Below are 23,387 nucleotides of genomic sequence, written 5' to 3' on the forward strand. Positions count from 1 at the left end.
CACAAGAAAGAAAAGGAAACATGAGCAGCTTCTACTAGTGAACATCAGCTCTGATTTAACAAGAAACTAAAACATTCTTCAGTATGATGTTTCTCTGTGTTTGGACTGAACTCTGTGTGGAGTCCAAACAGTCTGTTAGAATGTAAAGAAGTCTTACTCACCCAAAGCTGCCACCACTGAACCGCTTAATGGTATCAAAGTCACCCTCCTCTGGTTTTCTGGGTGGAGGGCAACACACTGAGCGGGTCTAAATCAAACACACAAAAGACACACAATCTCTGTTATAAATGACTAAATGCAATAAAGTATGCACTATAAACAAAGGGACGTGTGTGTTTCTTAAAATCAGTTTGGAAGAAAGAAACATGGTTGAAATTGAAACACCTTCTTCATGGAGGAGTTTCTCCAGTTTGTTCTCTCTGGACGGTGGTCTCACATTGCATAGAGAGCTCCACCAGCTGCCGCTGGATGAACTTCGGAGCATATGAAGCTTGGAGCAGACCGCTATCACTAAACTCTGCTACTGTGTTCATTTTCACTGAGACTGAACAAGGATGGAAGAAAGAATTTCAAATCAGGATCAATATTTCTGTTTTAAGCAGCAGTTAGAAATGAAAGAGTGTAAAAGTTACATGAGACCATTTGAAAGGAATGAGAGCAAATTTGAAGGATTAAGCATGAAACAGAGTTTTCACTATATAAATAAGATGATATTACTAAATCTGAAAATGATCAATAAAATGCAACATGTTGGGTTTAGTTAGGACAGGGTCCTTAAAAAGTCTGAACATGTTTTAAGTTTAGTTTTTGATATTCAATGTCTAAAAATGTCTTAAAATGTCTGAAATTGTAGGAGTGAAGACATTACATTTGATTTGAGAGTAATTATATTTGTTCAGTTTACATTATTTATCATTATTTTCTGATTATTTTACATAAAGAAAGAAAGAAATACTTACTGCTGCTTAACCTTTACATTAACTTGAACTATTGACCCAAAAATCAGCATTTTACCACTTGGAGACACGACTTTTGACTCTTAATACACAAGCTGACCCCAATCAACTGGTCTTAAGTGTAGTTTGTGTCCCTTCCAGTATATGAGGTCATAACCAGTAACAAATGTTACCTACTGCTGATAGAAACATCCCTGTAGCTAATGTTCATTGGACATTTCAAACAATATACATACAGTACTGTGCAAAAGTCTTAGGCCACCACTAGCTTTGTTGTTTTAGCAAAGTTTGAATCAGCATCCATATTTATTGTTCAGTTTCTTTATTAAGATACAAACAGAAAATGTGTCTGATCTTTAGCATATTGAATGGGACGATGTGATTGAAAGTTGGTTTTATACATATTAACAAGCTTCCAATGAGTTAAATAACATGTAATTGTGTAACTTGTAAATGTATTTCACTCAGTGCTTCGTGTCTTATCAATTTGTTTTCTAAAATGTAAATATGTTTTGTCTTTGCTCATGTCATTTTGTTTTATATGTAAAATGTTTGTCTCAAGCTTTGTAAAAGCATTTAACTCTTTGTAATGTTGTTTTGCACTTCCTGGCCACCGTACTGAACTGAGGGGCTGCATTAGAAGGTCAGTATAAGATCTGATTCATGCAAATCTACTCTAGTGGAGTCCCACAGGACAGGAAGTGAGCATAATAATAATAATAATAATAATAATAACAATGACTGGTGGAAACAAAGTATCTAGACTACAGTGTAAATGAGACAACAGTCAATCATTTTCTTATTACAAGTTTTATTTTTCAAAACTACAAGATAACATTTAAAATCAGACACACTGAAAAAGACAAAAGACATTAAAAATATTGCACATGTGGAAATCTTCACTGTTGTTTACACATCTCCTCTTGTTTTGGAGACTGAGGCCACAACTCCTGTCTGTCTCCACCAGCTGCTGCATCTGTAACACACAACACTTTCATAAGACAAACAGTAACTCAAGTCAAATATGAACTATGTACACTCACTAGAACAACAACCCCCAGCCTCAGTGGTTTACATCTCTCAGTGGTGGTGAGCTTCATTAACCAACACAGTTTTTTTCTTTTTCATGTGCCAGTGTTAAGAAATAGTGCTTGTAATCAAGTCACCTCCCAGTGTGGTTTAGACATCATACTTTAGTATTTCAAAGCTGTCACAAATGTACATACAATCACTGAATTCTAAGTGTCTTTTTTTTTTTTTTTACATTTTTAAAAATCTGAATTATGACTTAGTCACTGATAATTCTGATCAGGCAAAACTGTGAGTTACCACAAGCTTTTATATATTAAAGCCAGTTTTCTTGTCATATTACAAAAGATATGAATGACTACTCAGTTCAATGTGGAGTCAGTGGAAGAATAGTAAAGTGTCAGTAGAGCCATGCAGCTGTTATTAACCCCTCAGTGATTGACTAAACACAGCAGTTACCCTTCTCAGGCTGTGTGCTATCAGGAACACAGGAAACCTCTGGTAAAAAACAAACAGCTCAGTCTTTACACTGTTCACTATATCAAACTACAGTTCAAAGTGGGTCAAGCTTTAGACGTAGCTCACCTGGAATGATCCCTAGGTTGGAGTTATCAAAGAACTGTTTGGGATAGCTTCTGGACAGCAGCTCAGAGCTTCCACCTACATCGAAGAATCTGCTTTTGGGAGAGTCTTGCAGAGAGACCTTTGGAGAATCCAGCCGCTTCCTAGGAGAGTCCAGGACTTTCTTGGGAGTAACCAGAAACTTTTTGGGTGAGTTGAGGAAGTTGGAGGAGTCTGAGGTCATGGGAAGGCCCCTCTTGGTGGGAGTACAGGGTGATGGAGGCCTGTCCAGCTCCACCTTGGTCTTGGTCTTCAGCTTGATGGCTCTGCTCTTCCACTTGTCGATCTCTGCGTGCTGACTGGACACCAAGCTGTGGAGACCCAGAGCACAAGGTGTCAAGAGAAGCTCTAAATGATTCAGTTCATCACATGGACTAACAGCGCTGACTACAGGTTGATGTTTACCTCTCCAGCTCGCTTATCTTCAGTTGAAGCTGTCTGACTTCATCCTCCAGTTTGGTCTTCTCCAGGTGAACGCTGCTCTTGATCAGCAGACCTCTGGGGTTAGTCAGCCTGGCATGAAGGTCTTCACCCTGCAGGACTGGAGTCAACATCATGACACTGTTATTCACCATTCCCATCATTGAAAGACTCATCTAAAATATTTAAACCATTTGCCAGCCACCAGGTTTGAAAAGTAGCCGTAGATGTTAAATGTATTCATGAGAGCCAAACTTTATAATTTGCATCTTCTCACAAGTGTATGTAATCGTCTGAAACACACTGCTGACTTACATGAGTCCTCTCCCTGCTGCTGTGACTTCCTCAGGGTTTCCTTCAGCTTCCTCAGTGACTCTTCCTTTTCATTCAGCACTGTGGTCACCCTCTGGATCCTGAGAGGGACAAACATCTGGTAAGAAAACAGCTGGAACGCACCCACTCATATTTTTACCTGACTGAAGCAGCTGAACATGACAAAGAAACAAAACACAAAAGGTTCTTACTCTTGTTTGTGTTGATCAGATGATGAACTCAGCTCCATCTCCATTTTGAACAGTTTAGTCCGCAGTTTTTCCAGCTCAATACTGGATGGAGTTTTCTACAGGAGGAAAAGACAGAGTTTAAGCGTTTATACTAAAAACAGTGACGTGCTCTGATGTCTGTGTGGTAAAGAGCAGAAAATGAGACAAACCTCAGACTCTCTCAGTTTGCTCTTGAGGCATTGGATGGTGGTTTCATGCTCGTCAACTTGTGCGCGGCTGTCCTGCAGTTCAGTCTGCAGCAGCTGTGTGGCCTGTTTGTGGTTGGACACTCTGCTGTTGGCTTTGATCTCAGCCTCTTCCAGCTGCTCATTCTGTACACACAGAGCCTGGAAACATGTCATAGGGATTAAATGAGATCTTCTCAGAGATATAGATTATAACAATGAGGTAGATACTGAGTCAGACATACTTTAACTTTCTCCTCAGCTTGTTGGAGCTGCAGAGAGAGTTGCTGGATGTCTTTGAGCAGGGACAGCTCAGTCTTCAGTGGAGCTCCCTGCAGAGCCTGCTGCAGAGTGAAGTTCTTGCTCCTCTCCTCTGTCAACTGAGAATAAGCCTGAGCCTCCAGCTGCTTCACCTCCTCACACAGACCGTGCTGCTCATCTATGATGCTCTTTAGAGTCACACGGATACACACTCATTATTTTTCAAATAACACAACACATTTTAAGACGTCACTTTGAGCTGTGGAAAAGTTTTTAAAAATTATTATCTGACATATTATAGACTACACAATTATAAGAGGCAGTAATCGGCAGATTAATTGATAATGAAAATAATTGTTAATTTGCAGCGCGAACATACTGTTGTTATCACACACATATCTAGGATAAATATGATTTTATATGATTAATAAACTTCAAGTAAAGTAAGAAGAAAAATATCAATTTCTTTCCAAATCTGAGCTCCATCAGCATTATGGCAGTTCAATTGAATCACTTTTATCTGGCTTGTTATTGCACTGTATGGTAGTATTTATTTATTTGTATCATTTTGATATGAGACTGGGGACCATGTATCTAGACATGAAGTGAATGGTCTGGCTGGGAAACATAAACACTAGTACTGAAATATACAGTGAGCACTAGTATACTTTTGCTAAACTAAAGATTCCTCTCAAAATAACTTGATCTGGATTCACATCAAAAGTGACTCATTTCAGTCTCTTTCCAGTGTTTGAGATATCCTGCTTCCACTCACACAAAACACAAGTTTAGCAGAGATCATTACAGTACCTGCTGAGTCATCTTCCAGCGCTGGGCCACTACAGTTATGCGGTTCAGATAACAACTCAGGATGCTGTCCAGGCTGCTGAAGCTGATTGGCTGCTTGGCGCACTCTGCCTGAAACTGCTCCTTGAACTTCTCCCTCTCTTTCATCTCAGCTGACAGCTCGGTGGGGTAAGAAGCCATGTTGGCCCAGAGCTTCTCCAGAATGCTGCCTATTTTCTACAAAGTCAACAGAGGGGTCACTTAGTTTAAAGCAGATAGAAACACAGAGAGGAATAAGACACAAGCGTGTTAGTGGTCAGACTCACCTGAAGGTAGTCCTGTCTCTTCTCCAGCAGCTCAGTCACTCTGTGTTCCCAAACTTCCCACAGTGGGCTGAAATCTTCTTCTTTGATGGAGTAGCTGGGTGCCTGAGCTCTGCACAGCAGCACATCCTGCAGACGCCTCTCCTCAAACACAGCCAAGTCTTTCTTCACCAGCTCCTCAAACAGATTCCTGTAGCCCTGAGCACGCACCTGCAGGTGTTGCTGAAGAGGCAAACCACACATTCTGGTTATGATCTGATGGTCAAAATGAGATCATTATCATATTTCAAATGGAAATAAAGTATGGATATTTACACTAATATTTCCCAGAATCTGAGCAGTTTGAAGTTCCAGCTGACGGATGGTGCTGTAGGTCTTCATGGTGGGTTTAGGAAGGGAGGTTAAATCTTGAGGGTTCAGGGAGCTCTGCACTCTCAGAGCTCTGGGGTTATTCTTGGAGCAGAGGTCTCTAAAGTGCTGGAATCTATTGAAGGACTCCTGCAATGATATCAGTTCAGTAGTATCAGAGTTATATTAAAGATAATAGATGCCTCAGCTGTTCATGTATTCATATTGAGTGGTGATGTTACCTGGAGCTGCAGAGTGGACTCCTGCAGCCGTGATGATGTCGTCTCTTTGATGGATGTGAGGGTTGTGTTCGCATCACTGAGCGACTGAAATGAGAAGAGAAAAATAAAAGCTCACACACATATTAGAACACATAACTCTCTCACATCTTCCTGCCATCCATACATATAACAGTGTATATGACTCATAATTATGAGGGAATTTGGTTAGATAGCAGTCTAACTTTAAACCTGGGTTTAAAGCAACTGACAGTCACATCTGTTAGATTATGAACATATCCTGCAGCTCATTCCACCTTAAAACAACTTGAACCAGTTTGCTTTTTACCCGATAAACCAGTAAAAAAAGACAAACCTGCTGTGAGGCATCTGCTTCAGCTTTATCGAGGGTTTGCTTCTCTCTGAATGTCTTCAGTTGTTCTTCCAGCTGCTGCACCTGACAACACAGACATAGTGACAGTGTTTCAGTAAATGTATGTCTGCGTGTTTAGATAGAAAACTGGACATCGCAGCTCCTTATAGGGCTTTAAATGATTTGAACATACTTCCTGTTGAAGCCTGCCCTCTCGTTCTCCTCTCTCAGCCTGCTGCTGAACATTTATCTGCTCCTGCTCGCTCAGCTTCTCCTGGATGGCAAAGGTCTGTTGGTGGAGGAGACAATGATAATAAATGATAATATAAAATAGCTTTGAAGTAGTCTGCTTTAAGTTACCAATGACTTTATAATAGCACAAATGTACCGTGTCCATGTTGTCCTCCAGCTCTGCTCTGAGCTGCTTCTTCTCATCTCTCAGTCCCTCCAGTATCTCCTGCAGCTGATCTCTCTCCTCACTGAGAGCAGTCACTCTACTCAGCAGCTCCTTCATCTCCTCTGTGGATGTCTGACAGCTGGATTCCTTCTCAGAGAGCAGACTGTCTCTCTCTGCTTCCACACTCTGCAGTTTGTCTGTTAAAGTCCTCATCTGAGAAGAAGGAAGCAGTTATATTAATTATAAGAGTGTTTCTCCAACCTTAATCATGATTCATAACAGCTATAAATCAAAATATCCTTCTTCAACTGTATGTACTTCATGTACCTTAACATCATCATAAAATAGTAAAAGTATCCAACACAAACCTCAGTTTGTAGTGTGTCCATCCTGTCCTCCAGCTCTGCTCTGAGCTGCTTCTTCTCCTCTCTCAGTCCCTCCAGTATCTCCTGCAGCTGATCTCTCTCCTCACTGAGAGAAGTCACTCTGCTCAGCAGCTCCTTCATCTGCTCTGAGGATGTTGAACAGCTGGATTCCTTCTCAGAGAGCAGACTGTCTCTCTCTGCTTCCACACTCTGCAGTTTGTCTGTTAAAGTCCTCATCTGAGAAGGATAAAAGTTAAAAGTTAAATTAGCCTACAGCCAGAAAGGCTATTTATAACATGTGAGGTATAAAACACCAACCTGTTGGTCTAAATGACACTCCTTCTCCTGACTCAGTCTCTGCAGGTCAGAGTTCATCTGCTTCTGTTCACGCAGCTCCTCCTGGACTGACTTTAAAAGGTCTTCAGTTGTGGAAGCCTACAAATAAAATATTAACTAATGTTAGTCAAATAAACAATCATGTCATCAAGAGTAGAAAATGCATGAAAGGAGTGGATTAAAACAAAATAAATTAAACTAATCTGACAAAACTCACAAACTATTATGAACATAGCTGCCAAAATGTGCTTGATTAAAGCTAAACCCTGAGCTGGACTCCTTCACTCACCATGTCCATGCTGTGCTGCAGATCATCTTCCAGCTGTCTCTTGTGCTCAGTAACAGTCTGTAGAGATGTGTTCAGCTGTACAATCTGTTGAAGCAAAAATTGGAAAATAATTAAAAAATTTAAAATGAAAACCTCCAAATAGTTTCAGAACAATCCAAGCAGAGAGGACGTGTAAGTTTAAGTTATCAGTCAATAGAATAGCTACAACTACAGTCTACTATACAAAATAAAGACATCTTTCTGATCTAGGATGCAATGGGAGAGATAATATCAGTCATGTTTTTAAATTGAGCCCAATAAACACATGAAAATGATGTGCAATAAAGTAAAGCTGTCTAAAACAAACCTCAGTTTGTACCGTGTCCATCCTGTCCTCCAGCTCTGCTCTGAGCTGCTTCTTCTCCTCTCTCAGTCCCTCCAGTATCTCCTGCAGCTGATCTCTCTCCTCACTGAGAGAAGTCACTCTGCTCAGCAGATCCTTCATCTCCTCTGTGGATGTTGAACAGCTGGATTCCTTCTCAGAGAGCAGACTGTCTCTCTCTGCTTCCAAACGCTGCAGTTTGTCTGTTAAAGTCCTCATCTGAGAAGAAGGGAGCAGTTAGAATACATGTGAAAGTGTTTAACCTCAACTAAGGTTCATAACAGCATAGAAACAAAATGTTTTATTGGAAATATATAGACTTCATGTGCCTTAAAATAATCGTACAATTATTAAACTAGCAGTAAAAAATAAAATAGTAAAGTATCCAACACAAACCTCAGTTTGTAGTGTGTCCATGTTGTCCTCCAGCTCTGCTCTGAGCTGCTTCTTCTCATCTCTCAGTCCCTCCAGTATCTCCTGCAGCTGATCTCTCTCCTCACTGAGAGAAGTCACTCTGCTCAGCAGCTCCTTCATCTCCTCTGTGGATGTTGAACAGTTGGATTCCTTCTCAGAGAGCAGACTGTCTCTTTCTGCTTCCACACTCTGCAGTTTGTCTGTTAAAGTCCTCATCTGAGAAGAAGGAAGCAGTTATATTAATTATAAGAGTGTTTCTCCAACCTTAATCATGATTCATAACAGCTATAAATCAAAATATCCTTCTTCAACTATATGTACTTCATGTACCTTAACATCATCATAAAATAGTAAAAGTATCCAACACAAACCTCAGTTTGTAGTGTGTCCATGTTGTCCTCCAGCTCTGCTCTGAGCTGCTTCTTCTCATCTCTCAGTCCCTCCAGTATCTCCTGCAGCTGATCTCTCTCCTCACTGAGAGAAGTCACTCTGCTCAGCAGCTCCTTCATCTCCTCTGTGGATGTTGAACAGTTGGATTCCTTCTCAGAGAGCAGACTGTCTCTTTCTGCTTCCACACTCTGCAGTTTGTCTGTTAAAGTCCTCATCTGAGAAGAAGGAAGCAGTTATATTAATTATAAGAGTGTTTCTCCAACCTTAATCATGATTCATAACAGCTATAAATCAAAATATCCTTCTTCAACTATATGTACTTCATGTACCTTAACATCATCATAAAATAGTAAAAGTATCCAACACAAACCTCAGTTTGTAGTGTGTCCATCCTGTCCTCCAGCTCTGCTCTGAGCTGCTTCTTCTCCTCTCTCAGTCCCTCCAGTATCTCCTGCAGCTGATCTCTCTCCTCACTGAGAGAAGTCACTCTGCTCAGCAGCTCCTTCATCTCTTCTGAGGATGTTGAACAGCTGGATTCCTTCTCAAACAACAGAGAATCCCTCTCAGCTCGCACACTTTCAAGCTCTTCAGTTAGAGTCTTCATCTGTTTAAATGGAACAGTTTAACAGTCAGAACCTTGACGATGGAAAATTGGCACGTGAAAAACAAACAAACAAAAACAAAAAACACTTCTTCAGTAACATTTATACTTACATGTTGCTCTAAATCACATTCCTTCTGATTGAGTTCCACCAGATCAGAGTTCTTTTGTTTTTGCTCTTGGAGCTCCTCTTGGAGAGAATGTAGAAGACTTTGAGTCTCTACAGCCTGAAAACAATAAAGGAACACTTTGTTATTCCACAAGACTTTTGAAAAGTGACTAAACATCAATCTGTCCTGGATGATATGTTATGAAGAACAAACCTGTTGTAGCTGAGCTTGCTGCTCTTGACCTAATCTTTCCAGTTGGAGGTTTCTTTCACTCTCCACTCGGAGCTGCTCTTGAAGTGAATGTAGAAGGGTTTGAGTCTCTGCAGCCTAAAGATGAGGAACAAAGTTTCACATTATCTATTTATCATAAAGACACAATTTGAGCCTTTTAACTTAATGACCTGCAATGTGACAACACCAGGTGGAGCACAAACAGCCCCTCACCATCTCTATGTTACGCTGTAGTTCAGCTTCCACCTGGCTCTTCTGCTCACTGACGGTCTGTAGAGTAGCCTGGAGTTTCTCTATCTGGGTAAGAAAATAGCCACATTCAGTAATCACAGTATTTGTACATTTCAATTAGATTAGTTTTGTTTTAGCAGACTTGTCCTTTAACTTAACCTCCGTTACCTCTTGCTGAAGTTGTGTTGCTGTCTCATCTTGTGCTTGCAGTTCTGAGCTCAGCATTTCCGGCTGGTTGAAGCCAATGTGGGCTTGTACAACCTGTGATAGAACAAACATCACTTGTTTCACAGACTGATATAAACATGAAGACCAGTTATAAAGAATCTATGTTAACATACCATGTCCATCCTGTCCTCCAGCTCTGCTCTGAGCTGCTTCTTCTCCTCTCTCAGTCCCTCCAGTATCTCCTGCAGCTGATCTCTCTCCTCACTGAGAGAAGTCACTCTGCTCAGCAGCTCCTTCATCTGGTCTCTGTCAGTCTGAGGCTCAGCTGTCCTCTCATGCTGCAGACTGTCTCTGTCTGCTCTCACACTCTCAAGCTCCTCAGTCAGCCTCTGATTCTGTCAAAGTAGTGGCATATTTAAGCCCTCAGTCTAATTCTACTTTTTGTATTGAGATACATTCATTTTTACATATTTTACAAGGGCTGCAAATCAACCTTAATTCTCTTTTGTAATCATTTCCATTCTGTACAAAGAGGCCCAGTTTCCTGATGCAGCCATACACTCACATGTGTTTGCAGCTCCAGTAGTTGTCCACTCATGTCACTGGGAGTTCCATCTGAGCTGGATGTTTGTGCAGTCTCCAGCTGTTTGATCTGTGCCTTCTGCTCCTGATTCTTCTCCAGGGCTGCTCTTAGCTCCTCCTGAATCTCAATCATCTGTTTGACACAGTTATTATATTTTGGGCTGTTATAAACTGAAATGAGCACATACAGAGCAAAAAACAAACAGCAAAGGCTCAAAACAGTTGACAGAAATGAAAGGCACGTGGCTACTGACCATCTCTACATTCTCCTGCAGGTCCACCTTGAGCTGGTCTCTCTCTTCAGTGACAGATGTGACTGTAGAGAGAAGCTCTGTCTCCTCTGCTGAGCTCTGAGCATTGGCCTGAACATTGAAGATTTAATAAGTAACAATCAGAACATTGACAATGAAGTGAAAAATGTTATTAAAAAAAACAAAAGGGACATTTCACGCACATTTCTCTCTAGACCGGGTTCCTTCTCCTCATGGAGTTTCACCAGATCTGCATTCTTCTGCTTCTGCTCTTTAAGTTCTTCATGAAGAGAGTGGAGAAGACCTTGAGTCTCTGCAGCCTGAAAAGAAAAGAACATACTTTTAAACAGAGAAACTAAATAGCTGCTTTATTTTAAAGAGGATGAAACCATTGTTTGGTTAACATGAAATGTAATACATATTGCCAGATGTGTGTGACTCACCATCTCCACATTTTCCTGTAACTGCATGTTGAGCTGGTCTCTCTCTGCAGTGAGAGATGTGACAGTAGAAAGCAGCTTCTCTGTCTCATCCGCTGAGCTCTGAACACACACATTCTGCTCGGACAGGAGAGCGTCTTTCTCTGCTCGCACGCACTGAAGCTCTTCAGTCAGCTGGTTCAGCTGGAAATAACCAAACATGTAGAAGCATTCAAGAAAGCCAGCGATGACTCATTATTTCAGCATGCATGTATGTATGTAGAGCATGGCACACCTGTTCTTGGAGTTCTTTACTGATCTCTTCCTCTGTGGCTCTGGAAGCTTCACTGTCAGCAAGCTTCTCCTCCATATCCTTCACCAGCTGCAGTTTCTCCTCCAGTGATGCTCTGTGTTGCTCGCTCTCCTCCAGCTGAAATGAAAAGATGGCCTTTGTTTCATGATGGCAGCAGAGGAATGTGTTCTATTATTCAGCAGGATTGAATGAAAAATGAAAACTGTATCAACAAGTACTACTTAAATATAAATTCCACTACATTTCTCATTTTAGAGCCTGTCTAATCTTCCTGTAATGTGATATATTGTCTGATACACTGAGGTGAGTTTAATATGCCTGGATCAATGTTATTTCAAATCACACTATAATATATTAAAATAGTCATTTTATCCACATTCATCATTGTGTAAATGATCATATGGTGATGTATATTCTGTTTTCTTATATCAACTAGGGTATAATTATAATATTATAGTGTCTTTGTACCTGTGTGAGATTTTCACAGCTGGGAAAGGAAGAATATTTAAAAACCTAAAAACACAATCATCAAAAGATTCGAAATAATAGATTGGTACTTGATCAAAAAGCATCTATCTTACTTTCAAGTCAGTCTCTTTGTTGGTAGTCATGAGCTGGTTCTTCTCCTCATCAGAGTGCTCCAGGTGTGAGCGAAGTGCTTCCAGCTGTTGTGTGGCATCAGCAAACTGCTGACTCAGCTCACATTCCCTCAGTGCAGCGGCACTGAGATCTGCTTGGATTCTTAGAATCTCATCCTGAGATGTCTGCAGGCAGTCTCTGAGCTGCTGAGCCTCTTCCTGGCCTCCAGCTTGGGCTGACAGCAGGTCATCCCTCTGACTCTGAACAGCACACAGCTCCTCAGTCAGCTCACACACCTGCAGTAACAGAAATGAGTCATCCTTGTAAAATGCTTTACTTGTCCTAATTTGAAATAGTAGCTTTTATTAAATGTGATCATGCTGTTGGAGGATATCTGGGGAGGACTCGCCTGCTTCATCAGGTTGTCCACTTTATTAGGAAGAGCCTGAAGTGAAGCCAGCTCCTCCAGCTGAGCTCTGAAGGCTCCCTCTGCTTCACGAGATGCTGCCAGCTCTTTATTCAGGTTGCTCACTGTTCTCTCAAGATCCACACTATCTATCAGATCTGGAGACGGAGAACATCATTTGTCTACATTCTCCACATTCATAGGCAGACTGTGCTGATCAAGTTTGGAGCTCTGAGTATCCAAACTGTGTAACTAGTAACTTACTTTTGGGGACTTTGCCATCTAGCAGAGTGGTCAGCTTGGTGTTCTCGTCAAATGCGACGTTCAGCTCTTTCTGGAGATCAATCTGCATTTTTTGGTAGCGTGATTTCTCTGTTGCAAGTTGAGAGCGCAAGCCGTTCACCTCGGACTCCATCTTGTCGTGGTTGGCAGCCAGAGTCACCTGGAGAGGAGATTGTGACAAACACAAGCTGGTAAGACAAAGTGCGTGATATTCATGTAAACCCCCTACAGCCCTAAACCCCTTCCCCCCCAAAATCTTAAAACCTCTCATGACAAACATAGAAACACATAGCATGAAGACACCACAATGCTAGACTAAATGCTGAAGTTTTTCTGAGTAGATTCAGACTTCATAAGTGTGTGTGTGTGTGTGTAGACTCCCACTTACATTCATCTCCTCCAGAGCGATGTTCTGGCTGCGTAGGTGGGCCCACTCTTTCTTTGTGTCTCTGCTGACACCCTCGGCGTCATCCAAGGAGCGACGAAGCTTCGCCACTTCCTGTACCAAGTCCTTACCGTTCTGGAAGCAGGTCACATGACACCGTTAGTCTTCTAATGATAGAGTTCACGTGCCTAATCATTTCATTGTTTCAACTACATTCAGCTGCTCTCACCTCTCAAACCATTTCATTGCTTACCTTCAGCAAACTATATAAGCTATCATTCTATTTTAACTACAGCCTACGAGGTATTGCTCATCTGGATTCTTAGTTTAGTAGTACTGTGAGCTTTGTTTAACTCAAAGCTGTGCTCATCTAGAAACACATTTCATGGACTGGCTTTATATTGCATGAATATGATAAATAAAAAAAAAAAAAAAAAACAAAAAAAAAAAAAAAAAAAAAAACATACCATACTCTGAAGATCCTCTGCAAATTGAGTTTTCTTCGTCAGCTCCTCAGACACAGCTTCTAGTTTTTTCTTGAAAATAAATAAATTAAGAATGAAAACAGAACAACACTTCTATAAATGGTACGGTCACATTCACTTTTCCCCTCAATATCTTAACATTAACTAAAACAACATTCTGGCCAGTGATTTTCACTTTACACCTTAAAGCTCAGATCAGTGATTTGGGTACAGATCCATTTAAACTATATATTCTGCTACAGTATGTACTTTGTTGGGGTGATGAAGATGCAGTGAAGATTCAGATGAAGGACATCTTCTTTGTACTTCAACTGAACTTTAACACACAAAAAGCTCATTGATATACTTTTCAAAACTCTTCCTCAACATGTTATCTTACCTGCAGCTTTAAGCACTGGAGCTCAGAAGATTCCAAGGCCTTCTTCAAGCTGGATATTTCATTTTGCAATTCAGTCTGTGAGATCACAAACAAAATTAGTACAGTTGAAACAAATAAATAGATGACAATTAAATCTCTGTTCAAATAGTGTGGGATGAAATCAATAACATCACCTCTTGCTCTTTCCTGAAGTCCTCCTCCAGAGATTTGAACTCCTCCATCTCTCTCTTCTCCTCCAGCTCCTGTGACAGAACATTTTTCTCTTTCTCCAGGCTGTCAGTCTGCTCTATGAACATCCCCAGTTCCTGCTTCAGATAATCTCGCTCACTGAGCACCAAGTCCTGGAAACAATTTCAGAAATATAGGTGAGTTATTCCACTGAAACTGCATTGCCGACGACGTTTTTTCAATTTTTATGAGTGGGTTCATATACACACATACTAAACTCTTAACAGGCTTGCAGACCTGATGACAGAGTTATAAGCACTTCCTAGAGCTCCGTCAAAGATTACCTTCTCTGCAGCGAGAGTCTCACAAAGCCGGATGGTCTCTTCAAATTCTTTTCTCATCTGGAAAACAAGGTTCTGATGTTCAGTACAAAAAACAGCTAACACACAAACAAGCTCTATCAATAAAAAATGAATAAAGCATTCTGTTCTACCATACCTCTTTATCAGCTTCACTCTGCAGGCGAGTCTGCTCTTCCAGCTGTCTCTCCAGGTCTGCCACCCTTAACTCCAACATCTCCACATTCTCCAAGGCCTCCAGCTTCTGCTGAGCTTCTGTCTGTACATTCTCCACAGTGTCTTGTTTCTGCTGAGCTTCTGTCTGTACATTCTCCACAGTGTCTTGTTTCTGCTGAGCTTCTGTCTGTACATTCTCCACAGTGTCTTGTTTCTGCTGAGCTTCGGCTTGTAGCTGGATGTCGAGCTCTGCCGCTCTCTGTTCTGACATCTGCATTTTCTCTAAAGCCTCCTGTTTCTGCTGAGCCTCTGCTTGTAGCTGCTGCTCCAGCTCTGCCACTCTGCTGTTTAATGTTTCCACCTTTATCATGGCCTCCTCTTTCTGCTGATTTTCCATTTCTAGCTGCACCTCCAGGTTGGACACTTTACTTGAAAGCTCATGCATCCGGTCAGGAGATACAAAGTCTTTGGGACTGGAAAAAATATATAAAAACATACACATATTTAACCACGTAAAGTATGTAAGCTACACAGTGAAGTGACACACATCAGCTGCAGTGTTTAGAGCGCTATTAAGGAGTTCCTGAGGATGAAGGAGCTCACAGGGACATGTGCCAAAGATTAAGGGGCAGATAAGTTCAAATAAATGCCATAATTAGGATTTTGAAAAAATGATTTTGTATATATGTGACTAATTTCATGTGACTCTTGGTGTAATTAAAGCTTCAAAATGTCCCAAAAGTATTGATGAGTGATAAGGAATGAATGAGAAAAAAGGTTCACCTGTCTCCAAAGCTACGAGTAGTAACAGAGCTCCGACTCATCTCCATGTCATCTGAAGGCTCATCAGGAATCCCCCAGTGATCAAAGTCCTCATCATCTGTGAAAACATTTACATTTAACTAATCATCACATACATGCATGAACAGGGAAGTATAGTATTATCATTTAGAATGTGTGTATGTTTAATGTGTTTTATGGGCTCCTTACCTTCAGTCAGCTCCATCAAACAGGAGCGGTCTGCCTTCCTCTTCAGAGAGAAAGGATCTGCAAAGCTGAGATCAGATGGACCTCCTTCGCAGGCGGACGGCCGGGCGAGCCGTAGCATCTTCCCTCCCCACGTCACCCTGCGTTTGGGCATCTTAACGCAAGATGAGAGTCGTTAGGACTGTGATAATGAGGAGAAGGCTGTACTTCTACTTGAGACTAGGTTTTGTGTGTTGTAATTACCCGTTTGACAGGAACCAGGTTGGAGCTGGTGACGATCAGTTTGGTGAGGTTTCTGATTCTGTCCTCTTGTTCTCTCTGCAGCTGATCCTTCTCCTGGAGCAGCTGGGAGAGAACTTCCTTCTCTGTCGCTGTGGTCTGTGTGACTGAAGAAACCTGTGGCAGGGTAGAGATCGTAGACAGGTCGGTTAGGTAGAGCGTGCTGCTGTAATCAAACTCACACGGATAAGCTCCATTTGTTAGATAAGAAAAAAAAAAAGATGACACTTGCCTCCTGAAGGCGCCGCTTAAGGTCTACGATTTCATTGCGGTATCGTTTGAGTAGAGCGCCGTCATCAGACACCTCTGTGACATGAGGATCATTCTTCATTTTCTTTGCAGTGCTGGCAAACTGAAAGATCAACACCAAAATGTGTAAGTGATTGTATTGCATGTTGGGAGCAGGTTCAATCATAAAATATTATAAAAAAGCATTATACCATTTAGTATGTGTAATATAATGTATAACAAATGGTAGTTAAAGGTGAAATCTGCATATTCCACCAACCTGCAGAGTGCTGAGTGTCTCTTCTAGTGTGACAGGAGTGATGGTGCAGATGATGACTGTTTTAGCATTCCCACCCAATGAGTTCTGCAGGATGCGGGTTAGTTTACTGTCTCTGTAGTTTGTAAAACCCCTGTTGAAAGACAATGACATTTAGCTCATATCTGCACTTGTAAACATTGTACAGACCACTCTTTAAATCTCAGAACTAGAATGTAAAAGTCTTTTTTATGAATCATGCTGGCATTATCCCAGTGATACAAAACAAAGAGTAACTGGATAAGTTAATGCTATAACTCAGAGTAGAGATTAGAATATGTTAGCCACGGTAACACAGGTGGAAAGGTTATTACATTAAGTGCACTGCATGTCTAGTTTTTACCCACTTCTGGTTTTCATCAGTTAGTTTCTTGATCACTTGTCCGAGTGTGAACAGACTGCGATTGATGTTGCAGCCTTCCTTGAAACGTGCACCTACAACATCAAGACAGATGGATTACAGTGAAGTCAGTACACTCTGTGCTGTATGCTCAGGAAAAGGAAACTGTAACACAAGATCAGGCCTAGTATACATTTTATACTCAATCCAACCCTCCTTACCTTCAGCTCCTGTCTGGCTTGCTCTCTCAGAACCAGCAAGATCAACTAAATTCTGGTGGAAAAGGCAAAAATTGCTGGTCATTCAAAAATCGTAACCACACAAAGTAAAATGAGTAGAGAGATAGAAAGTAAACTTACCAGATGGGACACAATAATGGCTCCATCAGCATTTTCACCTGATGCTGGGTCGCTCCTCTCTCGGCTCTCCAGGATCTGAGGAAAACACCATCATGAGAAAAGTCCAGATTCTCCCACACGTTACTTTATGTTGTGCACTGCTGCTTACCATTCGGAAAATGGTGTGTGAGCGGCTGCTCCTCTGGTTCATTTTAGTCTTTCCGTAGTGACGATTCTCTGTGCAGAAAACACACATATTAAGTTAAACACTGCCGTTGACACACTGAGCACTGTTCCTGATGACCTGTAATAACCCCAGATCTTACTTTCTCCTTTACGAATCCAGGCCAGAACTTGTGCAGGAGAAGTCACCAGCTCCTCAGTCAGGTCAGCTACATAGATGTTTTTCTGCACACAGTGGAAAATGCATCTTTGTAAAGGTTTTGCTGTTCAGTGCTCCTACACTTTGGAATGATGTTCCGCAGGAGCTTAGGTCCATAATAATAATAATAATAATAATAATAATAATCCCTTAAGAAGGTGCACACTAGTGATTTATTGCACTTTGATAACATTAAGGGACATTGAAGACAGATTAAAAAACACAATGTGATGCAACCCAATGTCAAGGTGGTGTAACCATTATTTTTTCATAAAAATCTGATTACACACACACACACACACACACACACACACACACACACACACACACAGGAAAATCCACTTTTGCTAGGCAACACTATGTTTTGTAACATATTTTACATAGTTTGTCAAAACCTATTTAGAAAAAATGGTTGTTTTTAGGATATGTCCTCCTCAATATTTACAAAATACTTTAGAAATACTTCATTTGATGATTAAAAATGAAGTAAGTATTTGAGTACACTTAAATACACTGTAGGTGGATACAATATTTAATATTTATCTTTCTTTTGTGGTTACACCATTTGACATTCAGTTTTACTTTTGGTAAAAAAAAAATGATGCAAATATCATTTTAAATGATATAAAACCAACAAAAACACTAAATGTACATTTTAACAAACCTGATGCTGCTTTTAAAACTAGTTTTTCCAACCCTTATTTGTCACTGACCCATATCCTGTCAGTAGTCCCTCGTATTGATCAAGCTCCAGAAACACTGAATCAAACATGTTCATTTACACGTAATGCCACTTATCTCATTATAAAGGTAATAGTAGGTTAGGATAACTAATAAGGTTGCCACTAAAATCAGTTTCTGCATTCTCAGCTGACAAAATCTTATTACAGATCTAAATTCTGGTTTTTAGTTTTAGTCATGCTTAAAAATAGCCATCTGTAAGGATTCCTTGATATAAAGATTTAATTATGTATTAACATTCAATAAAACACAATTAAACCCACCCTTACTAAATGGCCTACTTACATTGATAGTCTCTCGGACTTCAAGGGGTTTTCTCTTCCAGCTGTCAACAAGCAGATCAGTCACAGTCTCGTTGTAGATTTCCATGTAAGACACCCGGAGAAGGAACTCCTTATTTGGACGCTGCAGACAAATGAGAAGCCGTTAGTTACAATAAGCAGTAATTACACAACAAACTGCACTATGGTTCATACATATGACACAACTCTTACACTTTTAATGGTTTGGAAGACGTCTTCAACAGCTAGAGGTATCACTCCTGGAATATGGTCACTCCCCATCATGGTGAAAGTCTTTCCAGAGGACGTCTGCCCGTAAGCAAATATGGTTCCTGTGGATCAAACACAGGATAGATGTTTACAGCACACAGCTACAGTGAGTGGACTGGAACAAGATGGGTTTCATTTATTCAGTTTCCATTACATACCATTGTATCCCTCCACTGTTGAAACAACCAAAGGCTTTGCAATGTCCTGGTACAGCTGACTGGTTGTTTCCTCAGCAATGAACACTCTGTCTGTGGAACAAAACAGAGGAAAGTAAGTGTACAGTACATTTTGCTACTTTGTTTAAACACAACATAGCATAAAAGAACCATAACACACACACACAACCATATGTGGCAAAACCTACCAAAACTAAAGCTTTTGGTCGAGTTCCCATCATCAATCTGATGAATTGATTTCTCATCAGCTTTCCAAAACAGCTGGACAGGCTTAGTATCCTCCAATGCAGCACTTTCCTCCCTGTAACGAGAACACAAGTTCAAGATATGTGTACAAAAACATGAACGGACAAGAGACTTAAGTTTAACGCTGACTTGTTTTTTGCAATCATCAGCTAACACAAAATGTTACATTTGAAGGGGGAAATCTAGCATTCAGCCCATACATTGATTATGTATGTCAATAACATCATTTTAGGGTCTTAATTCATAAAAGTGATATGATAACAGCAGCAATTAGGCCATATCTTATTATTACAGACTAAATTGTTAATTTTGTGACCTATAGGCACACGCAATTTGTAGAGACAAACTGAGACAGTAGTTATTTGTGAATACAAGACAATAAGAATAATGAACTCATATGTATTTTTCTTCTAGAATACCAAACAGTAAGTTAGAGCTTTAAAAAAAACATGAAACAATGACAGGTCATCTATTAAAGGCACAATGAATTTCCTGTCTGTGATACAATATTTATGAATATCTCTCATACAGTGGATGAGACAGTCAGATCGAGGTGTAACATTAGAGTTATTTATCTGCTATTTAAAAGATGTACATGTTGTGAAACTGAAGGCGGTAACTTACATGAACTTATTAGTGTATGGGACCTTACAGAAAAAATAGAATAATAATAGTGTAGTAAAACAGTCACATACATGTTCAATACTCATATAACCATTTAGAATACAGCTGGAACTTTGTTTTGTATCTGCGCCACTGGAAGTTTATGAAGGACATTTTCCTATCCTATCCTATCTTTCTAGCAAAGTTAACGGTTAGCATTTTAGCATTAGCTAGCTACTAACTTCTACCGGTCGCACAACTCACCTCTCAATGAGCGGACGGACTCGAACACAGACTTTAACAGCGGACTCTTCAGTCATTTTGTCGTTCTGGTAGTCACGCACATAAAAAATCCCACGCAAACTAGAAATACATTTTCCATAAACGACAATAAAGTAGATATGAGCTGTCAACTGACTCGGGCGCACTGTAAGCGACTCCCTAATATTTAGAATGTCTTTGTAAGACACTCTACTAATGTTCAAATCCTGACACTTTGTTTTGATTGGTCAACGTCATGGGGTGGAAGGATCCATCTGCGACTAGGGGTTAAAAACGGAGAGGTTACGCTTTTGATACGATTACGTGTAACTAAATATATTTTAACAAATGTTTTATCGTCCGCGTATGAAATAATAGCCCCTGTAACACGATTTAGTTAGGTTACAGTTTACTATTACATTGTAGAATTTAAAAATCAAATATAGCCGCGCCCGACTCGTGACGAAATCAACGCGACTGTTTTAGTGACGCGTTTAAACAGCGCGTGGGACAGTATGGAAAACACATGAGAGGAATAGTCCACATTCGTAGTTCAGTAGAAGTGTTTAGAGTAGGAAAAAAAGGGGATTAATTCATATTTAGTGTTAATATTTTCCGAATGCAGGTTAGCTGAGAGGAATATCATCTGAGTATGGACACGTCTCTGTTTCTGGTCAACAGGTAGGCTTTATTGTTGTGCTTGTTTGCATCTTGTTCCGTTTTAAATAGGCTTTTCAGATTAAACTCTCTTAACTTTAAATTCTTATCTTTAAATACACACAATTACGCCCATAAGAAAGTAAGAGGCACAGCATTCTTTAATGATGAGTGATTTAAGTGATTGAATAGTCTACCCAAAGCTTTAAGAGATGTGAGCTCTGTCAATACTTTTAAACCACAGCTAAAAACATATAATTATATATTTGATTTTATATTTAATTAGGCTTTTAGATAATGTCTTTTTAACTTATTTTTACTGAATGTCTAATTTGACTAACTTGTTTTTATTCTGTTTTATATGCTGTTCTATTATTGTATTTTTATCTGTAAAACACTTTGAGCTACATGCTTTGTATGCTAAAGGTGCTCTATAAATAAAGTGTATTATTATTGTTGTTGTTGTTGTTGTTATTAATACTGAGAACTAGTTTTCTTGGAATTATGAGATTCTGTCTGCTGAAGTATATCAGAAAACATCGTTTTTCATTAAAATAAGAAATGGGCAATTTAATTCTGCTTCATTTTAATGTGTTATATAGGTAGAGTCTTATTGTTTTCACAGCCTGAACATATTCCACATAAAAACATACTGCCACACCTCAAACATATTGATATAAACAGGTCATCACTTTCTGACCTCTGATTGTAGTCACTGTCACTGTCTGCTAAAACACACTTTAACCCACCAACCCAGTTAGGAGTGTGGTATAGTTAGTATCAGATCACTAGAATGTAATGTCATGGTAACACACACTCCTGATCTGTGATTGTCTGAGGAGCCTCTAACATGAATCACATCCTATAATCACAGGTATCTTGGAGATGAGGAAGATGGCAGCGTCTCTAAGGAGTCTCGGTCTCAGGCGTTGCTGGCTAAACTGCAGCAGAAGGCGAAAGAGAAGCAGAAACAGAGTGTGACAGAAGAACTGAGACAACACACAGAGAGTCTACGTGTCAAAAAGAAAAGAAAAGCTGACGAGGACAACGATCAAGAGAAACAACAACACAAAAAAAAGAAATTGGACATTTTGGACACTGACAACCATGATGAGCCTGTCCAGGAGAAAAAGAAGAAGAAGAAGAAAGAAAGAAATGAGAAACAGAAGAAGAAGGATCAGTCAGGTGTGTGCTGCATTAATGATTATTGCCATTATTATCAATTCAATTGCCAATTGTGTTTACAAGAGTGAGACTTTTTTTGGCCACATGGGGCAGCAGAGCAAGCAGTCTCCAATAAAAGAAACTTGTATAAAAAGAAAAAAAGCTCCATTATGGACCTGCTGGAAACCAGGTTGAACCAAAACAGTAAAGTTGTTGGCCGCAAAACCAAAACCATGAGCTGAAAGAGATTAGAAAGCTCTGTAGAGATGAGAGGAAGTGCAGAGTTTATTACAACTAGCAACATCTTTAAAGACAAAAATATAGATTAGTGCAGCTTTAATTCAACTTATTGCATATTACCTTGTCTCTTTCCTTTTGATTATGAATGAAACCAATACACTCACAATCCTCTCTAATCTTCCCTGTTATCTGTGTGAGCGAGGCTAAGCTTATTACATATAAATATACATTATATGCATAAACATGTTTGGCTTTTTAAAAATGTTTTACGTATGCTTTAGCACCGGGATGTCAAACATGCGGATCCGGCCCGCCGAGGAGTCCAATCCTTCCTTTCTGTCTTCTTTTTCTTCCTTCCTTTTATCTGTCCTTTCTTCCTTCCTTCTATCTGTCCTTTCTTCCTTGCTTCTTTCCTGTCTTCTTTTTCTTCCTTCCTTCTATCTGTACTTTCTTTCTTCCTTTTTTCATGTCTTCTTTTTCTTCCTTCCTTCCTGCCTTCCATCCATCTTTTTAATGATCCGGCCCACATGAGATTAAATTGGGCCCTTGAATGAAAATGAGTTTGACACCCATGCTTTAGCAGATACAAACTTCTTTAATATAATTCAAAGAGGCAATCAGTGATGATATTCTAACAAGATAAATCTCACATGATCAGTTAATTAAGGCCACTAAATGACAGCAGGCACTTTAAAGGAAATCTTTGTCTACTGTGTTTGTTTGGATTTCAGATGATGAAGGTGAAGATCTTACACACACTCCTGTGACTGCAGGAGATGGACAAGAAGACACAGGAGCAGAAGACAAAGCACAGACAGGAAATGACAAACCAGAAGAAACCACAGAGAAGACTCCTGCTCCCACTGGCTTCACTGTTCTGGGAGGATTTGAGAACAAACCCATCCAGAAGGTTTAGTGATGTGTTTATTCATAGCACTAAAAGAGAAGGTCAGAGGTCACCAGTATCAACAGAGTGTAAGTGTGTATGTGTGTGTGTTGTTGTGTTCACAGGTACACAGAGTGCTGCCTCAGTGGTTGGCTCAGCCTGATGTCATCCACAGAGACATCAAAAGCAACCTGGTCCCAGTCTGTGATGTCACAGGCCTGTGTGCCCCGCTGCTCAAGAAACTACAGCAGCATGGAATCCAGCACGTCTTTC

General features: G+C 40.2%; 2 protein-coding genes across 2 annotated transcripts in view; one reads left to right on the forward strand and one right to left on the reverse strand.

The window, feature by feature from the left end:
- Positions 1-1,845: 1,845 nt before the first annotated feature.
- On the reverse strand, positions 1,846-20,226 carry cenpe (centromere protein E). Its single transcript, XM_053336745.1, has 56 exons — positions 20,171-20,226; positions 19,246-19,358; positions 19,040-19,129; positions 18,825-18,943; positions 18,616-18,735; positions 17,534-17,615; positions 17,377-17,444; positions 17,229-17,303; positions 17,091-17,142; positions 16,877-16,964; positions 16,494-16,623; positions 16,218-16,337; positions 15,950-16,102; positions 15,710-15,860; positions 15,503-15,599; positions 14,871-15,192; positions 14,703-14,831; positions 14,549-14,605; positions 14,210-14,377; positions 14,037-14,111; positions 13,640-13,708; positions 13,176-13,307; positions 12,770-12,947; positions 12,509-12,663; positions 12,102-12,395; positions 11,503-11,637; positions 11,232-11,411; positions 10,992-11,108; positions 10,792-10,899; positions 10,521-10,670; positions 10,129-10,350; positions 9,956-10,048; positions 9,770-9,853; positions 9,539-9,652; positions 9,329-9,442; positions 8,985-9,218; positions 8,596-8,829; positions 8,207-8,440; positions 7,808-8,029; positions 7,450-7,590; positions 7,143-7,259; positions 6,828-7,061; positions 6,430-6,672; positions 6,256-6,351; positions 6,066-6,146; positions 5,714-5,797; positions 5,439-5,621; positions 5,127-5,345; positions 4,825-5,037; positions 3,999-4,202; positions 3,739-3,915; positions 3,551-3,645; positions 3,342-3,439; positions 3,012-3,147; positions 2,571-2,917; positions 1,846-1,932 (listed from the first exon to the last, which is right to left on the reverse strand). Exons 1-56 carry the CDS (start codon positions 20,224-20,226, stop codon positions 1,856-1,858), a joined length of 8,079 nt encoding a protein of 2,692 aa, XP_053192720.1. The 3' UTR covers positions 1,846-1,855.
- Positions 20,227-20,693: 467 nt separating this feature from the next.
- ddx51 (DEAD (Asp-Glu-Ala-Asp) box polypeptide 51) overlaps positions 20,694-23,387 on the forward strand; it is a 6,466-nt gene continuing 3,772 nt past the window's right edge. Inside the window, exons 1-4 of the mRNA XM_053336623.1 lie at positions 20,694-20,848; positions 21,699-22,009; positions 22,960-23,138; positions 23,240-23,387. The exon at positions 23,240-23,387 is cut by the window's right edge and continues 3 nt beyond it. Coding sequence (XP_053192598.1) covers positions 20,820-20,848; positions 21,699-22,009; positions 22,960-23,138; positions 23,240-23,387 — 667 coding nt within the window. The 5' untranslated portion in view covers positions 20,694-20,819. The remainder of the gene's footprint in view (positions 20,849-21,698; positions 22,010-22,959; positions 23,139-23,239) is intronic.

Source organism: Scomber japonicus, chromosome 17, assembly GCF_027409825.1.
Source record: "Scomber japonicus isolate fScoJap1 chromosome 17, fScoJap1.pri, whole genome shotgun sequence".
Taxonomy (NCBI): domain Eukaryota; kingdom Metazoa; phylum Chordata; class Actinopteri; order Scombriformes; family Scombridae; genus Scomber; species Scomber japonicus.

Bases quoted from the DNA above. Each gene is read 5' to 3' on its own strand.
- cenpe (XM_053336745.1), bottom strand. From the start codon at position 20,226: ATGACTGAAGAGTCCGCTGTTAAAGTCTGTGTTCGAGTCCGTCCGCTC. The intron at 14,378-14,548 runs GTAATCTTTGAC...AATTGTTTCCAG, and splicing joins AGACTCTCGCTGCAGAGAAG to GACTTGGTGCTCAGTGAGCG. The intron at 12,664-12,769 runs GTAAGTTACTAG...CTCCGTCTCCAG, and splicing joins AGATGGCAAAGTCCCCAAAA to ATCTGATAGATAGTGTGGAT.